This window comes from Megalops cyprinoides, chromosome 7 (genome assembly GCF_013368585.1).
Source record: "Megalops cyprinoides isolate fMegCyp1 chromosome 7, fMegCyp1.pri, whole genome shotgun sequence".
Lineage (NCBI taxonomy): Eukaryota > Metazoa > Chordata > Actinopteri > Elopiformes > Megalopidae > Megalops > Megalops cyprinoides.
In genome coordinates this window covers 536,492-556,704 of record NC_050589.1, presented here as the reverse complement: position 1 = coordinate 556,704, position 20,213 = coordinate 536,492, and the positions used below count along the sequence as shown (strand labels likewise).

The 20,213-nt window shown below is 50.5% G+C and overlaps 1 protein-coding gene across 3 annotated transcripts in view; it reads right to left on the bottom strand.

Annotated features, from left to right (window-relative positions):
* LOC118780461 (dedicator of cytokinesis protein 3-like) overlaps window positions 1-20,213 on the bottom strand; it is a 65,740-nt gene that overhangs the window by 33,694 nt on the left and 11,833 nt on the right. For all 3 annotated transcript variants that reach the window (XM_036532944.1, XM_036532945.1, XM_036532946.1), the window contains exons 2-13: window positions 18,922-19,005; window positions 16,849-16,889; window positions 14,584-14,639; window positions 14,214-14,310; window positions 10,736-10,884; window positions 8,491-8,575; window positions 5,638-5,679; window positions 4,785-4,939; window positions 4,107-4,188; window positions 3,286-3,346; window positions 2,952-3,099; window positions 806-894 (exon numbers count right to left, since the gene is read on the bottom strand). In XM_036532944.1, the coding sequence (XP_036388837.1) occupies window positions 806-894; window positions 2,952-3,099; window positions 3,286-3,346; window positions 4,107-4,188; window positions 4,785-4,939; window positions 5,638-5,679; window positions 8,491-8,575; window positions 10,736-10,884; window positions 14,214-14,310; window positions 14,584-14,639; window positions 16,849-16,889; window positions 18,922-19,005 (1,089 nt within the window). The remainder of the gene's footprint in view (window positions 1-805; window positions 895-2,951; window positions 3,100-3,285; window positions 3,347-4,106; window positions 4,189-4,784; window positions 4,940-5,637; window positions 5,680-8,490; window positions 8,576-10,735; window positions 10,885-14,213; window positions 14,311-14,583; window positions 14,640-16,848; window positions 16,890-18,921; window positions 19,006-20,213) is intronic.

Genomic DNA, 20,213 nt, shown 5'->3' with positions numbered 1-20,213 from the left:
GAGAGAGAGACCCACAGCAAACACACGAGTCAGAGAGAGAGACCCACAGCAAACACACGAGTCAGAGAGAGACCCACAGCAAACACACGAGTCAGAGACCCACAGCAAACACACGAGTCAGAGAGAGACCCACACAGTAATAATAGTGTGAGCCCAACTGCTACTGTGCCTTTGAGTAAACTAAAAGAATGAGCTACAGTAAGTATGCAGCTGTATAAATGGATAAGGTATAAAAAAGGACGCGATCTGTCGCCCTCAAAAGCTAATAAAGAATGTAATGTGCATCCATAGCAGCTCCGTAGCTACAGGGTCCCTTTGCTGCTGACGCTGTCAAACTGCTGTAGCATGCAGTACCTCCTCACGGAAATGCTGAGAGTAAAGCATGATGGGATTGTCTCCCTGAACTTGCTTGGGTTGTAAGGCTGAAAGAGGGAGGGGCCATGAGGGACACTGAAGCCACACCCATCAGGCCGAGATAAACATGGCCACCTGATTCCAGACAGCCACACATGTCAGTCCATGGCACACAGGTGCTTTTCACAGTAAAACACCTTTATGTTCCCCCGATGTCCCAGGTGTCTTCAATAATTCACACCTAAAAAGCTGGAGGTGACCCACCCCCCTTCTTTACATGTTCTGCATTTTGCAGTGGCCTGAAGCCAAAACTCCCACAGGCCTCAGAGCCACAAACTGCAGGGCTTCACTCAGCAGGTGAGTCTGACCGACAGCGAGCCCCACTGCAGCACGATCTGCCAGTCACAGGAGCATCGCCAGGAGACACGCGGAGGAGAGCGGGGCGGCTCACCGTAGCAGGTGCTGGGGGCCGTGTACTTGCTGCTGGTTTTGCGGATGATGTTCTCATGAATCTGGTGCCACTCGTTTTCATTATTACAGCTGAAAAACAGGAAGAGGAAGGAAAAGCCTTCAGAACTGCAGAGCAGGTGATCAGAGACAGGGAAGCACTACGAGCTGGCGCATCATCGGGGGGTAGCAAGCACTTCCAAATGAACAGGATCACAAAACACATAAAAATGGGTTTTATGAGCTGAGTAATTCATGTTAATCTTACTGTTGTGTCAGCATAGAAAAAAAAACTTCATTTCCTTCATTTCTTGGAATGAATGGCTTGGAGCAGTGATGTATAACGCTAAAGGGCAGCTCAGAGTTCCCTCTCTGCAGGTCTGCTGTAATCAGCTCCCCCCCCTCATACAGCTGCCCTGCTCCGCCCCAGCAGAGCGAACCTCACCCAGCAGATGATACACTGACTGCAAAGCTTAGCGGCCAATCAGGACACTCCAATCACAGGCAAACAACCAGACACAGACTCAGAGACACATTCAGAAAGCACTTTAAAAGCACAGGTCACCACACAGCTGCTGGAGGTTGTGCTTTAGAAGACTTCTGTTAGGTTCAGACACTGCTCTTTGTTTAATGGACCTTCGTTAGGTTCAGACACTGCTCTTTGTTTAATGGGCCTTCGTTAGGTTCAGACACTGCTCTTTGTTTAATGGGCCTTCGTTAGGTTCAGACACTGCTCTTTGTTTAATGGGCCTTCGTTAGGTTCAGACACTGCTCTTTGTTTAATGGGCCTTCGTTAGGTTGAGACTCTTGCTATCTGGGCCCAGACGCTCCATCTGCGCAGACTGGCAGGCGTGAGCAGGGATTGTGGTAGAAACACTGTGGGCTGAGGAAGCTGCAGCTTGGCTTCTCACTCCTCTGCTGTGTGATATTCCACCCCGTCCATCTGTCAGCACAGTGTGTGTTCCGCTGCCTCCAGCCCAGTACCAATATTAATATTATTCATATTTATCTGCTCAGCAGCTGCTGGACTTGCTTAGCACACATTTTGGATATTGTCCTGTATGCAGCTGGATGTACAGAAACTCAGACTGAGGGCCCCACCCAGAGCTGAAAGAAACCTGCAACCTCCTAATCTTGCAGCGAACATGGCACAGCAAACCCACACAAAGACTCATCATCACCTGGGAGACTAATAAATACCATAGCTAATGCTTTAAAAATGCAGCTTCCTTTAAAATATAGCAGGTGGAAACTATCTATGGGGTACATTGTAACAGAAAGCACACATAAAAAGACACATGGAACAGCAGACTTTCTCTGCCCCTGTTGTGTATCTGTTCAGAGTTTCATCACGTCTGACTGGACCAACTCTTCTACTGCAGTAAGACCTTCATCTACAAGCTTTAGGAACAACTGCTTCTGACAAATTATTCACCCACAGACTATGACATTATTGACTTAATGGGCTGGTTGGTTTTTTATAAATGGAGTTGTCATTATTATGCAGATGAGGTTTGTTAAATTGACTGACAGAGATGATTACGTTTGATTAAATGTCTGAGTGGTGGCATGGGATGCTGTTTGATTAAGAGTGATTAACACAGGTTAATATCCACAGTGCCTGATGCCAAACAGCGTGAAATCTAATAATGGTAATTTAAACTGGTCCTGAAGTGTGTTAATACGCAGACTCACTGAAGAGTGGAACCTGGGGCTTCAGGAGAGAGCGTGTTTGGTTCTTCTTGCTGTGAGTGTGCAGTGCTCTGATCTGTTAACCTGCAGACTCATTGAAAAGGAGAGTGTGTCTGGTCTGTGCAGTGAGACAGTGCTCTGTCTGATACAGGTCATTATCTCTATGCTTACTCACACTATGGAAACTCCGTAAGTGCAGCTGTAACTGTCTCTGTGCCGGTCGTGTAGCAGTCTCTGTGCTGGTCGTGTAGCGGTCTCTGTGCTGGTCGTGTAGCGGTCTCTGTGCTGGTCGTGTAGCGGTCTCTGTGCAGCGGTCTCTGTGCAGCGGTCTCTGTGCAGCGGTCTCTGTGCAGCGGTCTCTGTGCTGGTCGTGTAGCAGTCTCTGTGCTGGTCGTGTAGCGGTCTCTGTGCTCCTCTGACAGCAGCAGTGTACGGCTGGGTGGTGCAGCTGGTCTTACATGTACACTTTGAGGACGAAGTCTTTCTCCTCTCGGAGCTCAGAGATGGTCTGCAGCACGTCGCTCATGGCCAGGACAGCACAGCCATACGGCCGCCGATACAGCTCATTGGCAGGACCCTTCTTAGAGTCATTCAACAGCATCCGGCCTGCAGGTATACACACACACACGCACACACACATGCACACAGGAGTCAAGCAATGCATTACACACACACAGACGGACGTATACGTGTGTATTATAACCACATAGGCAAAGAGGCATATACGTGTGTATTTATGCATATATGTATGCCCATCTTCTAGTGTGTGGGAGACCACACTAAGGGACTCACCCGTTCTTATGACATGAGCAATGATGTACAGGTCCCTCTTCAGATCTTTATTACTCAAATCCTGTGGGACAGAGAGAAGGAGAGAGAGAGAGAGAGAGGGAGAGGGAGAGAGAGAGAGAGAGAGAGAAGGAGAGAGAGAGAGAGAGAAAGAGAGAGAGAGAGAAGGAGAGAGAGAGAGAGAGAGAGGGAGAGGGAGAGAGAGGGAAAGAGAGAGAGAGGGAGAGGGAGAGAGAAGGAGGGAGAGAGAGAGAGAGAGAGAGAGAGAGAGAGAGAAGGAGAGAGAGAGAGAGAGAGAGAGAGGGAGAGAGAGGACGCTGTCAGAGAGATAGTTACACAAGCATAACAGAAGATACGTGAAGTTACTCTTATCAGCATCATTTGATATTCAGAAGTGTCGTCTGGATAAGTATCTTGAATAGCTATGTCATCTATGCACAGGGAAATATCAGGTTGTGCTTCACAGAACTGCACTTTATCAGAAAAAAACAAGCCGCTGCCACCAACCTCACTCTGCCTTATATTCATGACCAGAGTAAAAATGGCTACTGTCACTACAGTGGATATTTGTTTTATTGTATAGTAATCCACTTATTTAATAACATATTAGTGTACATTGTAATTAATTATAATGTTATAATTTCTATGAAATATGAGTTTATGTTTCATGCAACTAATTTTTTTTTCCTGAATGCACTGAAGCCTAAGCATCTCTCCAGGCTGTAAGCAGACCTCAACAGCAGAGCCAGGAGGTGAATCACTGTTATGAATATGACACTTATTAATGTTACCACCTGCACTGAGCATGCTGAGGGGGAGGTTACCGTGAAGAGGGTGCAGAGCCGGTCCACCTTCTCAGGATTCTTCGGGGACCCACTTCTGTTCAGCCGCACCATGAACTTCTCACTGTACTCCAAAAGATGACATCACTCACACATCACACAGCTACACCCTGACACCCCCAAAAGATGACATCACTCACACATCACACAGCTACACCCTGACACCCCCAAAAGATGACATCACTCACACATCACACAGCTACACCCTGACACCCCCAAAAGATGACATCATGACATCTGCGCAGTGAGGGTGAGACAGACTGCGGTATCTGCGCAGTGAGGGTGAGACAGACTGTGGTGTCTGCGCAGTGAGGGTGAGACAGACTGTGGTGTCTGCACGGTGAGGGTGAGACAGACTGCGGTATCTGCGCAGTGAGGGTGAGACAGACTGTGGTGTCTGCGCAGTGAGGGCGAGGCAGACTCTCCTGTCTGCGCAGTGAGGGTGAGACAGACTCTCCTGTCTGTGCAGTGGCAGTGGGAGTGTGTGAATGAGCTGGTGTTGTGTAGCTGTCTAGGCAGTTTGACTGCAGGCTTCATGTTGCCATAGAAACTCATAACACAGCACAAGGGGGTGCAGTGAAAACCGAGAAAATGAAAGTATGCTTGTGTAAGTCCTGGCACAGTGAGCACGCTCAGAGTGCTTCCCATCATGCTCCTCACCTGATGGGCCTGGCCTCCCGGTTGTCATAGAGACAGAAGAAGATGTCGGTGTCCTCGCCAATGGTGTTGTAGGTGAAGCTCTTCAGGCTAAGGAACAGGTGATGTGCTACTAGCACACGGCATGTGTCACCATGACGCTGGCGCACGCTGTCGCCCTGGAAACGACACCATCAGCAATGTCATGCAACAAAGTACCACATTTACAGGTGTATGTCTGTGACAGTGGCAGTGACAGTGAGTGCGCGTGTGTGTGTGTGAGTGTGTGTGAGTGTGTGTGTGAGTGTGTGAGTGTGTGTGAGTGTGTGTGTGAGTGTGTGAGTGTGTGTGTGAGTGTGTGAGTGTGTGTGAGTGTGTGTGTGTGTGTGTGTGTGTGTGTGTGTGTGTGTGTGTGTGTGTGAGTGTGTGTGTGTGTGTGTGAGAGTGTGTGTGTGTGAGTGTGTGTGAGTGTGTGTGTGTGTGTGTGTGTGTGTGTGTGTGAGAGTGTGTGTGTGTGAGTGTGTGTGAGTGTGTGTGTGTGTGTGTGTGTGTGTGTGTGTGTGTGTGTGTGTGTGTGTGAGTGTGTGTGAGTGTGTGTGAGTGTGTGAGTGTGTGTGAGTGTGTGAGTGTGTGTGAGTGTGTGAGTGTGTGTGAGTGTGTGAGTGTGAGTGTGTGTGAGTGTGTGAGTGTGTGTGAGTGTGTGTGAGTGTGTGAGTGTGAGTGTGTGTGAGTCTGTGTGAGACTGTGTGAGTCTGTGTGAGTGTGTGTGAGTGTGTGAGTGTGTGAGTGTGTGTGAGTGTGTGAGTGTGTGTGTGTGAGTGTGTGTGAGTGTGTGTGAGTCTGTGAGTGTGTGTTGTGGGCACAGAACAGAACTCACCTGTGACATGCTCTGCTGTACACTGTGTCGGCTGGACAGGTGCTGTAAACACAAACAGAAGCTGTGGGCTCACCTGCAGCTCAGGGACTAAAGACAGAGCTGAGAGAAGCCAGGCAGAGTCACAAATCACAGCAACATGCACAAAACAAGCATCTGACCCCAACTCCCAGCGCAACACACACACACATACACACACACACACGCACACACACGCACACACACGCACGCGCGCACACCCACACACACCCACGCAAGCACGCACACCCACGCACGCGCACGCACACCCACGCACGCACACACACATACACACACACACACACACATACACATACACCCACGCACACCCACGCAAGCACGCACACCCACACACGCACACCCACCCACACACGCACACCCACGCGTGCACACACACACACACACATACACACACCCACGCACGCGCGCACACCCACACACGCACGCACACCCACACACGCACACCCACGCACGCGCACGCACACCCACACGCACACACACACACCCACGCACGCACACCCACACACACATACACACACCCACGCACGCGCGCACACCCACACACGCACGCACACCCACACACGCACACCCACGCACGCGCACGCACACCCACACACACACACCCACGCACGCACACCCACACACGCACACCCACACACGCGCACGCACACCCACACACGCACACCCACGCACGCACACCCACACACACCCACACACGCGCACTCACACACATGCACACACACACTCACGCACACGTCTCATGCTGAGCTTCATCACTGTGTGTATATTGTGTTTTTATGTAACTACAGCCTCTTCTACCATCAGATAACAATCAAACGATGCCGTTACAGCGGCAGACACTGGAGTATAAACCTGAGCTTCCAGGTCCCCTCTGATCCTCCAGCTGATGTCTGTTCATTCAGTCATTGCTTTGTCATTAGAGGATAACTAACCACATCGTTCCTGAATGTGATACACGCCTCCGCCTCCCTGCCCCCCACCACTCCGCTAATTTCTTTCATCTTCTTTCACCAACTGACGCCCCCGTTCACCGCGCAGAAAACGCCATCGACACAGAGCTCTGAGTCACTGCAGCTGCAGCTGGATTCACAGAGGGAGACAGACTGAACGCCCCGTCCTCACTGCTGCAGAGAGGATCTGCGCTCTGATTGGCTGGTCGTTGGAGAGTGACATATATACTTCATTAGAATAGGATTAGAATGGCTTCAAAAAGGACAGTCTACAGCCCTGGTCACACTATGGAAACTTATACTTCATAAGAATAAATGACACCTTAATGAACATGGCATTATAACTTCATAAGGATGTTCTGAACACTGCAGCATGTTGTGATAGATGACAGGTATTAAGTGTTTCTCACTTCAGATCAGCAGACAATGAAGTGAAATCTGCTCATATCTGTTGTATATTGTCTGCTCATTCTGTGCTCATAAAGGTACAGCTGCAACTGTGCTTCACAAAGGCCTTATTAGGCTGCATTTAACATAAACAGTGACAAAAACACAATGAATCAAGCATTTGGATCACAAAAGCTGTTATGAACAATATTTGGGTCTATTTCCCTCAAAGGGGCGAGTTCTCTCTCAAACCTTCCCCAGCCAAAAGCTCTCTCGCCTGTGATGGCGTTCGGATCATACCGCCAGCCCCGCCCTCTCTCTGTGATGGCGTTCGGATCATACCGCCAGCCCCGCCCTCTCTCTGTGATGGCGTTCGGATCATACCGCCAGCCCCGCCCTCTCTCTGTGATGGCGTTCGGATCATACCGCCAGCCCCGCCCTCTCTCTGTGATGGCGTTCGGATCATACCGCCAGCCCCGCCCTCTCTCTGTGATGGCGATCATCAGGGACATCCAGCACAGATTTTTAGGACATTATTTATTTATGAGCTCAGTTCTGTCACAGCTCATAGCAGCTTACAGAACTGTGAGGCCTGAGAGTGATTTTGTTATGCTGTGGCACTCAGAAGTCTGCCACAGATGCTGATGTCACCCTCCAGAGGCAGGACAGGTATATGACTGGCTCCCCAATCTGAAGGTTTGGGTACATGTAAGGCAAACACTTTTTAAGAGTTCCACATAAAAAAAAGCTTTACAAAGAAACATCCTCAAAAACAATACAGATCACCTGGATACTCTGCTAAGTGTGACACAGGCATCCATAAACATGCACAGTAACTGACTGTCACAGGATACCCCACCCTTCACCCTGATGCAGTGAATCAGACTGCCATGGTCATCTCACTGACAGCATGGTGCCACTCTGGCTGCTGACACACCACACCTTATTACACCTGTTATAAGTGTTTATGAACGGTTATGTCAGGGCTGTCACAGGCTAGCCCGCTAGCTCACCTGCATTTTAAAGTTTTAGCCACAGCTTGGAAGTTATTATATCGTAAAATGCTAGCATTCTGAAATGCTACTGACAAGCTACCTGAAAAGTAAAGAAAACTGTAATGAATTAGAGTCTACTTAAAGTTTATGCAATCTATTATGGGATGGAAAGGCCTCTAAGAGCAGACAAAAGCAGTGGTATTGAGGAGGATGTGAAAGCTGGATTATAGCAAACTAATATCTGGCTTCTTCTGGGGATATTTCTCTTTCTGAAGGAGCACGACAGCTTGCCATGTTCAACATTTCTGCGGAGCAGGTGGTTGCTAGGCAACGGTAGTCACTGGAGAGACTTTACAATCTCCACACCATCATCAGCACCGCTAATGCTACACTACCGCTAATGCTACTGCTCCTCACCTTCGCTAAAACACAGCAGCACTCACACATGTCCATAAGCCACACTCATCTACCAGCCTCTCACTCACCATTCTGTAGAGATCCGAGATGCTGAACTGGTCTGCATCCACCATCATGAAGTCCTTCCTAGGAACGAGGTCCAGCCCCAGGTGCCTGTCAGAGAAAGACACTGATATTAACACACAGGAACACACAAAGTCAGAGATACACAATGCATTTAACACACAGAGTCGCCGACATCGTGTCCCTCTCACATACGATCCTCATATGCAGCTCTTACAGAGGTGGTAAAGCTTAGGCACCTCACTCCAGGGTGAAAAAGCATTTCCACAAAGCACTGAACCTGTGTCATCCTGGTCACACACGCAATTCCTCAACCATAAAGGGGAGGTGGGAGGAGTCAGGCGCAGGGTGTGGGTTTGGGTGTTTCAAAGCCTACCTGTTGCAGGTAGGGTACATAAGAGTGGATTTATTGCTCATCGAATCACATCTCCCCACTGCATCCGATAAAGATGTTCCAGCAGACAGACACATCCAGGCAGAGACAGGGTTTGTGGAATTTGTACACAAAATAATAAGGTGAAGGCAGACAACACAGATACAACTGTGTAATTATCAGTGTTTGGCTCTGAGCCCAGGGCAAAGATTGCACCAGGACAGAGAGAGATCTGAGCGTGGAAAGCAGCTCCATCACCATCCTCCTCTCTGCTGTTCCAGTTTCCCTGTGCAGATACATTATATCCACTGCATCATTTATGGAATATAATGAGGAACTGAGACCTACATGTTTTGGGTTCTCTCGGTTTGTGATAAAGACGTCCCGGGAGACACAAACCCTTGATTAATGATATGCTTTCCATCCATGCATTCTGTATATCAGTCAGCAATTAAGAGAACTTCCAGGCCATTACCTCTGCACAGCTGAAGGTAATGTAGCAATCAGAAGTGCTAATGGGCTCATAACTGCCATCTGATTTCAGCAAAGCGGGAGTGAGGAGAGAGTTCCTGGATGCGGGGAACATGCACAGAGCTCATGCACGGAGAACGGAGAGCGTGCACGGAGAACGGAGAGCGTGCACGGAGAACGGAGAGCGTGCACGGACAGCGTGCAGGAGCAGGCTGCACAAACATGCTTCTCCCTTTCCTCTGGGACGTCTTATGTCTGTTCATTTATGCAGAATGGAACTTTGCAATTAAGCCTCCCTGCCTTCTATTCCTCCCACTGTTCTTATGAGACTTACATTGCGTGTGTGTGTGCATGTTTCAGCTCTCTCTGTTATTCCTATGGTCCTCACTAACTTCCTCTCACCAAAGACGAAGGAAAAGACGCGGAACTGTCCGTTCAATAGCACAGCAGAAAGCGTCAGCCTGAGAGACATGTGTGTAAGCAGGGGCTCCAGGGAGCGAGCCGTAATCACCCAGAGAGAAGGCCGGAAAACGCACAGTAATTATCATCCTGACCCTGGGGGATTCTCTCACCGTATGCACAGTAAATTCCCATAATCCACAGCACACCAGCTCCACACAGAACAGCTCTCTCTCACTGTACTCCTAACCAACTCCACACAGAGCAGCTCTATTATCCTGTACCCCTAACCAACTCCACACAAAACCGGTGTGTGCGTGTGTGTGTGCGCATGTGTGCGTGTGTGTGTCAGCATGTGTGTGTGTGTGTGTGTGTGTGTGCATGTGTGCGTGTGTGTGTCAGCATGTGTGTGTGCGTGTGTGTGTGTGTGCATGCGTGCGTGTGTATGTGTTCTTTCTGCAAGTTTGGCACACCAATAACAGCTGCAGTCAGGAAGCACAGCTGTCAGTGTGTATCAGACAACTGAAACACATGGACTCCCATCCCACCCCCCCACCCCCCGGGCCTCCCCCTCCCCCCTCCCCCCTCCCCCAGAGGACCCTGCAGTCACACCAGTCAGTCAGAATCAGCCTCACACCACACAGCAGAGAGGAGAAGAGGCAAAGTGATGAAGGGAAGAGAAGAAATGAGAATAGAAAGGAGTGATCTGGAGAGCAGCTACTAAAACCACGGCCCACTCTGCGGTTTCCTACATCCCGCCAGCCTCTGCAGGCCGCAGCCAGCCGTGCGCTCAGCGGGGGGCGAGACGCTTTCTCATTGCCTGGCTGTTCTGGACTGTACATGCGGAAACTCTCATGTGTCTGCCGCAGAGCGGCGGGCTCAGCACTGCTGTTTCACTGGGAGTCAACAGGCTGGTGATGTAGGACTGAGTGCTGACTGGATGGCTGTTTTTCATAAGAGAGTGCAGACTGGCCGTTTCCTTTGATTGGCGGCTGATGGCGACTCACTCATTGCCCCAGTCCAGCCGCACGGTGATGTGCCTCTTGAGTTCGCGGAGCTGATCCTGGGTCAGGTGGGCGGACAGCAGCTGCCGGCGCAGGTCGATCAGCTCGTTCATCACATGACGCAGCTTGTAGAACAGATCCACTCTGTGCTTCTGCTCCCGGAGAGAGAGGGGACAGGAAAACACAGCGCTTCAAACACTGAAGCCTCACTGAAGCCCTTACTGAACCCCTCACTGAGGCCTCACTGAAGCCTCACTGAAGCCCTTACTGAACCCCTCACTGAAGCCTCACTGAAGCCCTTACTGAACGCCTCACTGAAGCCTCACTGAAGCCTCACTGAAGCCCTTACTGAACCCCTCACTGAAGCCTCACTGAAGCCCTTACTGAACCCCTCACTGAAGCCTCACTGAAGCCCTTACTGAACCCCTCACTGAAGCCTCACTGAAGCCTCACTGAAGCCCTTACTGAACCCCTCACTGAAGCCTCACTGAAGCCTCACTGAAGCCCTTACTGAACCCCTCACTGAACCCCTCACTGAAGCCTCACTGAAGCCTCACTGAAGCCCTTACTGAACCCCTCACTGAAGCCTCACTGAAGCCCTTACTGAACCCCTCACTGAAGCCTCACTGAAGCCTCCCTGAAGCCCTTACTGAACCCCTCACTGAAGCTTCACTGATGCTGAACCCCTCACTGAAGCCCTTACTGAACCCCTCACTGAAGCCTCACTGAAGGCTGCCAGCGGGATGAGCAGGACAAGCATCTGGCTTCATCTGGCTTCAATCCTAATTAGTATGATCTCAGCTCCAGCCTTTTTACAGCTATTTACATGCAACCTGTATCCCCGGTAACTGGATCCAGCCCATGTGATTCCATTTCAGCAGCCAGTGAGCACTGTCAGCAGCAGCAAGGAGAATTAGTCCTATTGCACACAAATGATGTAGCGCAACACCTACACACCATCAGAGTGGAAAAAAATAAAGAAACCATTGTTTCTGTATATCTGACCCCAGTGAAGCTCCACCTGTGCTTTAAGTTCCTGGTGATTGTCTCTTTGCAGACGCTGCTGAGACACCGTGGAGCAGCATGTGAGAGAGGACCCCGGCTGAGCTCTGAATCACGACCTTTACTTTACAGATTAGTCTCACATTCATTTCCCTGCAGGGAGAGAGCCGCTGCCTCCAGCCGAACACCGCAATAAACAGGGCTGACAGTGCTGTAGGCCCGCGCTGAGAGATCTTTCACCAGACACTCCTTCAGCAGGCTCCACTGCTGCAGCAGTGATTTGCCTAAACTCACCCACACAGAGACGTCAATCAACAGCAGAACACCAGATATCTGCTGAATATCTTTACACTCGGGCAAAGGTCTGAATTTTTACATCAAAAATGCAGTGTGACGGTCTAGTAATTGGACTCATTCATTCACACATTCACTCATTCATCTAGGAGGGCTCTATAGGGTGACAGTAGCATATCTGTGCAGGAAAAGAAGCACTGCCAGCAGATGGAATCTGTTTCATTTAAAACAGCACTGCCCCTCAGTTCATTTCACCTCTGCACCCCAGTAATCACCACCACAATACCAGCTATACAGGCTGTCGCTACATAAGAATGCAGGTGTAAAATTCAACTTTTTTATCAGACAGTTCAAAGAAAAACTTTAAATAAAAAATGAACATTAAACTGGGATACCGAGCTATACTGTTAGAGACAGGCATCTCTGACCACTGAAAGGACAAGTGCTTGTGTTTAACAGGAGTTTTACAGGAATTTTACAGGAATTCAGCTGATTGGACAGGATGTGAAAAACATACTGCATTCCTTCACATTAATTCACTCACTCAGACCAGCAGGAACCAGATTCCATCAGCTCATCGTTAACTGCACACAAAACACAGCATCAATGTCCTACTGTGCATACATACATAAAAATAAACAGATATTGATACACTGGTGTCAAATCCACCTGCCACCTGATAACACCTATCGAATGCAGGACAGCTCAGTTCTGATGTGGGAATCATTATTAACAAACCAGAGACCACATACAATGAAGAGTTTATTCATAAAACATGAACACAGTCTGTCAGTGAGGAGCCACTTCAGGTTGCATTCATATTTTACAGCACATACAACTGTAATGAATTCAGGGAGATGAAAATAACATTAAATCATCATTTTAAAAGGTCCACAACCGTTGCCATTACATTTGTGAAGACAGACTGCAGGATGCAGCAGAGTGTCCCAGAGCAGGAGAGTTACTCAGAGTTACTCAGAGCTGTGGTTTCTGTAGGAGAGTTACACAGTTACTCAGAGCTGTGATTTCTGTAGGAGAGCTAAACACAGTTACTCAGAGCTGTGGTTTCTGTAGAAAGTTGCACAGAGTTACTCAGAGCTGTAGTTTCTGCAGGAAAGTTACAGAGGCTGGTGGTTTCAGCAGGTCCTGCATTTCAGTGTGGTGCACCAGAGCGAATGCCCACCAGCAAAACCACCAGCCGCCAGAGTGGGATAACAAAACATTATCCAACTACCAAACAGAGTCAAATTCTCTCTTGTTTGTAAGCCAGTCTCAGATCAGATAGGAAAAGCAAGAACATTGTATGAGGTGGCAAAATAGCTAAAAGAAATGAAACAGCCTGCATCTGACTGGTGGCAAGTGGTGATGTCACAGAGCAGTTGGTGGCGAGTGGTGATGTCACAAAGCAGTTGGTGGTGAGTGGTGATGTCACAAAGCAGTTGGTTGGGAGTGGTGATGTCACAGAGCAGTTGGTGTTGAGTGGTGATGTCACAGAGCAGTGGAGTACTTGGGGAAAGTCAGGCATGAGCGTACATCTAGCATGAGAATTAGCATTAGCCTCAACTACCACTTTCTCTTTTTATTATTTTACTGCAGGAAGTGTAATCCTGAAATACCATCACACTGGAGCCATACTGTGGTGGGTTTCAGTGAATAAATGAGCTGAAACACTCTCCTCTTTAAAGAGTGCAGCTGACAGGGTAGAGCATTCGAATGCAAAACAGGGCACTGCTGTGTGGCTCTGAGATCAATGCCTGTACCAGACAGCCACACTGTCACGAATCATGCCTGCTTTACAAGGAAGGGAAGGGAAAATCAGCCTCTTTTATCAGGCTACATTTCAGCCTTTTTCAGTCACCCCTGAGGCACAGCTATGGGGCAAATACACTCAGAGGAGGACATGGCTGGCCCTGATGCTAATGACCAACTTCATCAAGAGTCAAATGAGAACTTACTTAAAGTCGCTACATGTGCAGTAGGACCCTTAGCCTATAGCCAATCACACAGAACCTCAGAACCTCACAGCCAATCGCACACAACCTCACAGCCTCACAGCCAATCACGCACAACCTGTCATACATCAAAGAGGAACAGAACCACTGATCTGGGTTGATCTCACCTCCTGCCCCCACACCTTGCCTGTTCCGATGAAACTGAGATCAGTGTGGTGGGAGGCTGTACTCACCACATAGAGCTGCTTCCAGAGAACGGCCCACTCCTGCAGCGTGGAGGTGACCTCTGTAACGAGGGGGTCCTCCAGGGGGGTCACCGTCTCGTACTGCCTGCAGACACACACATTACCTCACATCACATTACGGTCATTGAGCAGACGCTCTTACCCAGAGCCGCTTACATACAGCAGGTTTCAGTTTATCCATGTATACAGCTGGATAATTACTGAGGTAATTGTGGTGTCCTAGTGGGGAATCAAACCAGCAAACTTCTGGTTACGAGCCCTGCTCCTTACCACTACACCACACTGTTGTCCCACACACACTCACACACGCACACTCACACACGCACACATGCTTGTAATTCAATGTTAAGTCACTTACCCTCTGTTGGTTATAACTGCCTTCTTCAAGTAAACATAGCTGGCTGGGAAAATCCCCTGCAAAAAAACAGAGCAGTACATTATAATGAGTAGAACAGTACATTATAATGGGAGAGAGCAGTACATTAGAATGGAAGAGAGCAGTAAATTAGAATGGGAGAGAGCAGGACGATGTTTTTATTTCCTCCTAGACTGCTCCACCTCACCATGCTGTGCTGGTGCCCACAGGCTCAGGTGAGAATTAGCTGGGATCCAGGCCCACCTGAACCTGTGCCATTCAGAGTAAGAGATTAGCTGAGGCTGGCATGGTGCAGCCATCAGTGTGCCAGGTGGACAGTCTGCAGGTGTGTCCAGCAGGGCTCTCTGATATGCTGCCACCTGGCACCGCCCGGGGTCGGACCACACCCCCACCTGGCACCGCCCGGGGTCGGACCACACCCCCACCTGCAGGGGCGTGTTAACACAGTGAGTCTGACACCAGCAGCAGGGTGTGCAGACTCCACTCCAGCAGTGTCAGTTTAACACTGCCAGTGTTACTGTTCTCACAAAGGTAGGGTACAGGAACAGCACGCAGCACCCCACAACTGCGCGCCCTGCACTGACACCCCTCCCTCCCACTGGGGTAACTCCTCAGACTCCAGGGACTCCAGCAGGTGGATCAGACCACTGGGGGCTGAGTGGAGCAGGTCTGAACCCCCCCCGACTCCAAAACACTATGAGATTCTAAAATTCATTCATTTTTAACTATTCTTCCCAGTTAACAATAAGCTGCTGTGAACTGTGTTTGAATAAAAACATGCCAGATAAATCACTCTGCATTCCCTTCATCCACAGTACATGGCACGAAATATTTACGTTCAAGGGGAGGCGGGTTTTGCATGATTGACAGGCCGTACGGTTTGGCGGCAGCGGTTTCCTCACAGCGGCTGCTCTGCACCCTGACCTCCGCCGAGGTGCAGCCTCACAGGTGCAGCTGGGGTTCCGGAGCGCCGATCCGGCAGCAGCTCCCGCCTCTCACAGATATACGCTCCTAAAATAATCATCCTCCACCCCAGGCGCCTGGCAGGCAGGCCTGCATGGCTTAAACAGCCCTGGCTGCTGCCCAGCTTCACTGACATTTGAGTCTGAACTGCAGCCAGCTCTCGCCCACCGAAGGTGCTGTCTGCAGAGCTGAAACAGAGCAAAGCGCCACTTGCCACTCTGAAAGCCTGAAATATCAGCACCGGGCAGGCGCCTGTGTCACTGCGACCCGCACAGCTTACATAACATCCTTTTATAGCAGATCTTTCCTTAAAGCCAGTGAGGTTCAGTACCTCAATCAACCACACCACAGCTGCCAACTGTGCAGTCAGAATCCTGACAGCCACACCACAACCTGTCAACAGTGCAGTCAGCTTCCTAATCACCACACCATAACCTGTCAACAGTGCAGTCAGCTTCCTAATCACCACACCATAACCTGTCAACAGTGCGGTCAGCTTCCTAATCACCACACCATAACCTGTCAACCGTACGGTCAGCATCATAACAACCACACCACAACCTGTCAACCATACGGCCCGCTTCCTATTCACCACACCACAGCTGCCAACTGTGCGGTCAGAATCCTGACAGCCACACCACAACCTGTCAACAGTGCAGTCAGCTTCCTAATGACCACACCATAACCTGTCAACCGTACGGTCAGCATCATAACAACCACACCACAACCTGTCAACCATACGGCCCGCTTCCTATTCACCACACCACAACCTGTCAACTGTGCGGTCAGAATCCTGACAGCCACACCACAACCTGTCAACCGTACGGTCAGCTTCCTAATGACCACACCATAACCTGTCAACCGTACGGTCAGCATCATAACAACCACACCACAACCTGTCAACCATACAGCCCGCTTCCTATTCACCACACCACAACCTGTCAACTGTGCGGTCAGAATCCTGACAGCCACACCACAACCTGTCAACTGTGCGGTCAGAATCCTGACAGCCACACCACAACCTGTCAACCGTACGGTCAGCTTCCTAATGACCACATCACAACCTGTCAACCGTATAGAATAGAAAAAATGACACACAAGATGCAAGGAGAGGTGAAAGGTTACAGGTTAGAGGTGAGAGGTGAGAGGGGAGAGGTTACAGGTTAGAGATGAGAGGTGAGAGGTTACAGGTTAGAGGTGAGAGGTGAGAGATGAGAGATGAGAGGTGAGAGGTGAGAGGTGAGAGGTTAGAGGGGAAAGAGGAGGGAGAACAGGTCATTTCACCTTGATTGTGGGCTTCTTGGTGGAGAACCCTCGGTACCATCCTAAAAGAGATCAGAATGAACAGACTCACCCCAAACATTCAGTTCAGCTTGGTTAAATTCATTCAGAAAATCATTTCACCTCTACTCCCATAAACCGACTCTCAGATCAGGCGCAGAAATATACATAAAGCACTCAAATGCTGGTCGTGCCATTGCGGTGCATCATGCTGCTTTATCTGAATTAAACCAACCTCTGCAGAATTAAACACAAATCATGAGCATAAATGAAATGCTCCCTCTGTGGCAGCAGCGCGCAGTAACGATTGGGAGAGAAACGGGATGTGGGCTGCTTCAGTAAACGTGTACACCCTGTGGCGCTAGCCGTGCATTCCGCATGCGAGAGCTGTAGTGGCCTCATTCCGCCGGGACCCGGTGCCAGCGCCGCCTCTGAGGGCAGGGGGCAGGGAGGGAGGGACAGGACCCGGTGCCAGCGCGGGCTCTGAGGGCAGGGGGCAGGGAGGGAGGGACAGAGGATTTCAGGAGAGGGAAAGTGGAGCAGCTACCATGTGAAAAGCGCAGGGCCTGACACAAATGCACAGAGCATTAGAACAGCTGCCTGTTGACTCACACAAGCATGACATCATCCACTGGGGGCAGAGAGCAGCAGCTTTACAGATCAAATAACCCCCCCCCCCACACACACACACACACACACACTCACACAAACACCCCACCCCCAGTCCCAGGCCCCTGCAGAGGCCTTACTGAGGTGGATGAATCAGCTCTGTGTTTGGGCGGTGAGTCACCACCTCTGAAGAAGCCCTCTTTCACTGGAGGAGCACACGACCTGCTTCCAGCTGCAGACCTCCCTCCCCTTCCTCTGTGACTCCCTCTGTGACCCTGCTTCCTCTGTGACTCTGTACACTTTGCACTCCTCAAGTGCTTAGTGGATGTTGACATCTGAGACTATTTCAATAGCCCTATATTTTAGATATTATACATGATATTAAACACACGCTATTTTAGCTACGATCTGCTCATAATGGAACTGCAAGTCCTCATTACTCCACAGGAGGGCGGCAGTGTTCTGCTGAGGTTTTAGGCTTCCAGGTAAATCAATGCCATTGCTGCCTTCAGTGAAGTGGCTACTTCACCCAGAGATGCTTCAGTGGATATCCACCTGGGTATGTGAAACATAGCAGCTGCATAATGCTAGCCTGGAGAGGTGGTTATCCTGACGTGGGGTCACAGGCCACTGCCTAAATCAGCGGCTAATTGATGGGGATCCGTGACAGGGCAGACCAGATGGAGGCCCTGTGCCCCGGTCCCCCAGCCGAAAGCAAACACATGCAAATGTGTGTAAATGTATGTAAATGCTGCGCGTGAGGAGGGGCGTCATGCTCCAGGGCTTTGTGGAGACACTAATTCATCATCAGAGCAGACGGACAGTGACTGGCTAGATGCCCGCTCTGCCAGGCAAGCGCGGGGTGCCAGCGCCGGCCAGGGGGGGGGGGCGCGGGGTGCCAGCGCCGGCCAGGGGGGGCCCTGACGCCTGAACTCCACCCCTATCCTTTCTATGCCAACAGCCACAGCGGCAGCTCCAACTGTGTGACCCTCTGCACCGTCCAATCACGGCTCTCCTCACTGGCTGTCACTCATGACTGAACTGCAATATGGGCCTAACTGAGTTTAACAGCCCAGTGCATCATGGGAGATGGCCCAGGGGGTGGCTCACCGCCACAGTGTAGCAGCATTGAGCATATACAGCAGCCATACAGAACAAAGAGCAGCCAATCAGAATGGCCTTCACCTCTACCTGTACTATTCCTAATACCTCTATCACTCCTACTCCCGTATCATCTCTCACTGCTCCTCTTCCTCCTGTGACTGATCCTATCACCCGCCTCGCCCGCCTCGCCCACGGGCTGATCCCTGGCTGTACGGGGTGATAGAAGCAGGTCAGTCCTGTGACACACCGACCAGAGAGGCAGTGAGTCTCCTGCACACCAGGGCTGCGTTCTTCGCAGGTCGTGATGTTTTATGACTCACTGCGGCACGTCTCACAGGAGCAGAGAGAGCACGGGGCTCTTACCTTCACTCTTCTCCAGAATCTGCACCGTCTCTCCAATCTCCAGAACCAGGCCCTGAGCCACAACCCCGCGAAAGCTGGAGATCACTGCAGAGAGGGAGAGCGAAGGGTTAAACACACATGCACGGCAGATTATTATTATTATTATTATTGCTGCCATTGCTGTTATTATTAGTGTTGTTGTATTTATTACTATTTGCTCAGCAGATGCTGTTCCTGATTAAAAGATTAATTTCCCAGCATGCTTCACAGCGGGCTGCACTTCCTGTGGCTCTGAGCAGCGGCAGCAGCAGGAGGGACACTGCCATAGCGAGACTCTACACGGCCTGCCAGCCAATCAGGAGTTCTGTGACACACGAGCGCTGATTCAAGGGCGCAACCTTCACATGCTGTACCTGACTGTGGAAGAGCAGCCTCTCACAACAGCGCCCCCTGTGGGCCCGGCTGAACCCCACATCTGAGCGCATCACAGGGCTCCTGAGTCGCTGCGTAAAAACGGGACGTTGAGGGGGGGTCTGTGGGATCTGCAGGCTGCACACTGCCAGCCCCAGCAGCCCAACCCTCTAACACTTTAATATATAATGATGCCTTCGGCTGCCTGCTACTGCCAGCATCTGTAGTATCTATAAATAATGCAAACGTATGCAAATGTGTGCATGTTATGGGAAAGTTTCCAGAAAGCGGCCAACAATGACACCAAACGTCACAGCTTGGCAAGAGGAGAGAGCAGTGAGGAGGTACACGGCGCTAATCAGCCCTGCTAAAACACTCAGCCTGCTGCACACACCCCAGCCAGGTACCCACTGAGCTGGTGCTCAACTGGACATCCAGGTGAGAACAGCTCCTGCTGAACCTGTGAAATGGATCCCAGACGCAGAGCTCTCTCTTCACCTGACGCTGCCCACACCAGCACGGCACTCCAAGCACAGCGAGGCAGACTCTGTCTCTCTGTGTCTGTCCCTGATGATCTCTGTGCAGCTCTGCGGCGATTCACCATGCGGCCTGTGTGTGGCGCTGCAGAGCAATGTGCCCACTGGACACTGATCGCCCTCCCTCCCGACAGACAGCAGGCTGGCCAGCACCGCACACTGGCAGAGAGTGTGTGAGTCTGCGCTGATGGTCACATGATCTGCTCCCTCCAGCTATGCATTTCACCTGAACCTGACCATACCTGACCACACCTGACCATACCAGACCACACCTGATCACCCTGACCAAACCTGACCACACCTGATCAACCTGACCAAACCTGACCACACCTGATCACCCTGACCAAACCTGACCACACCTGATCA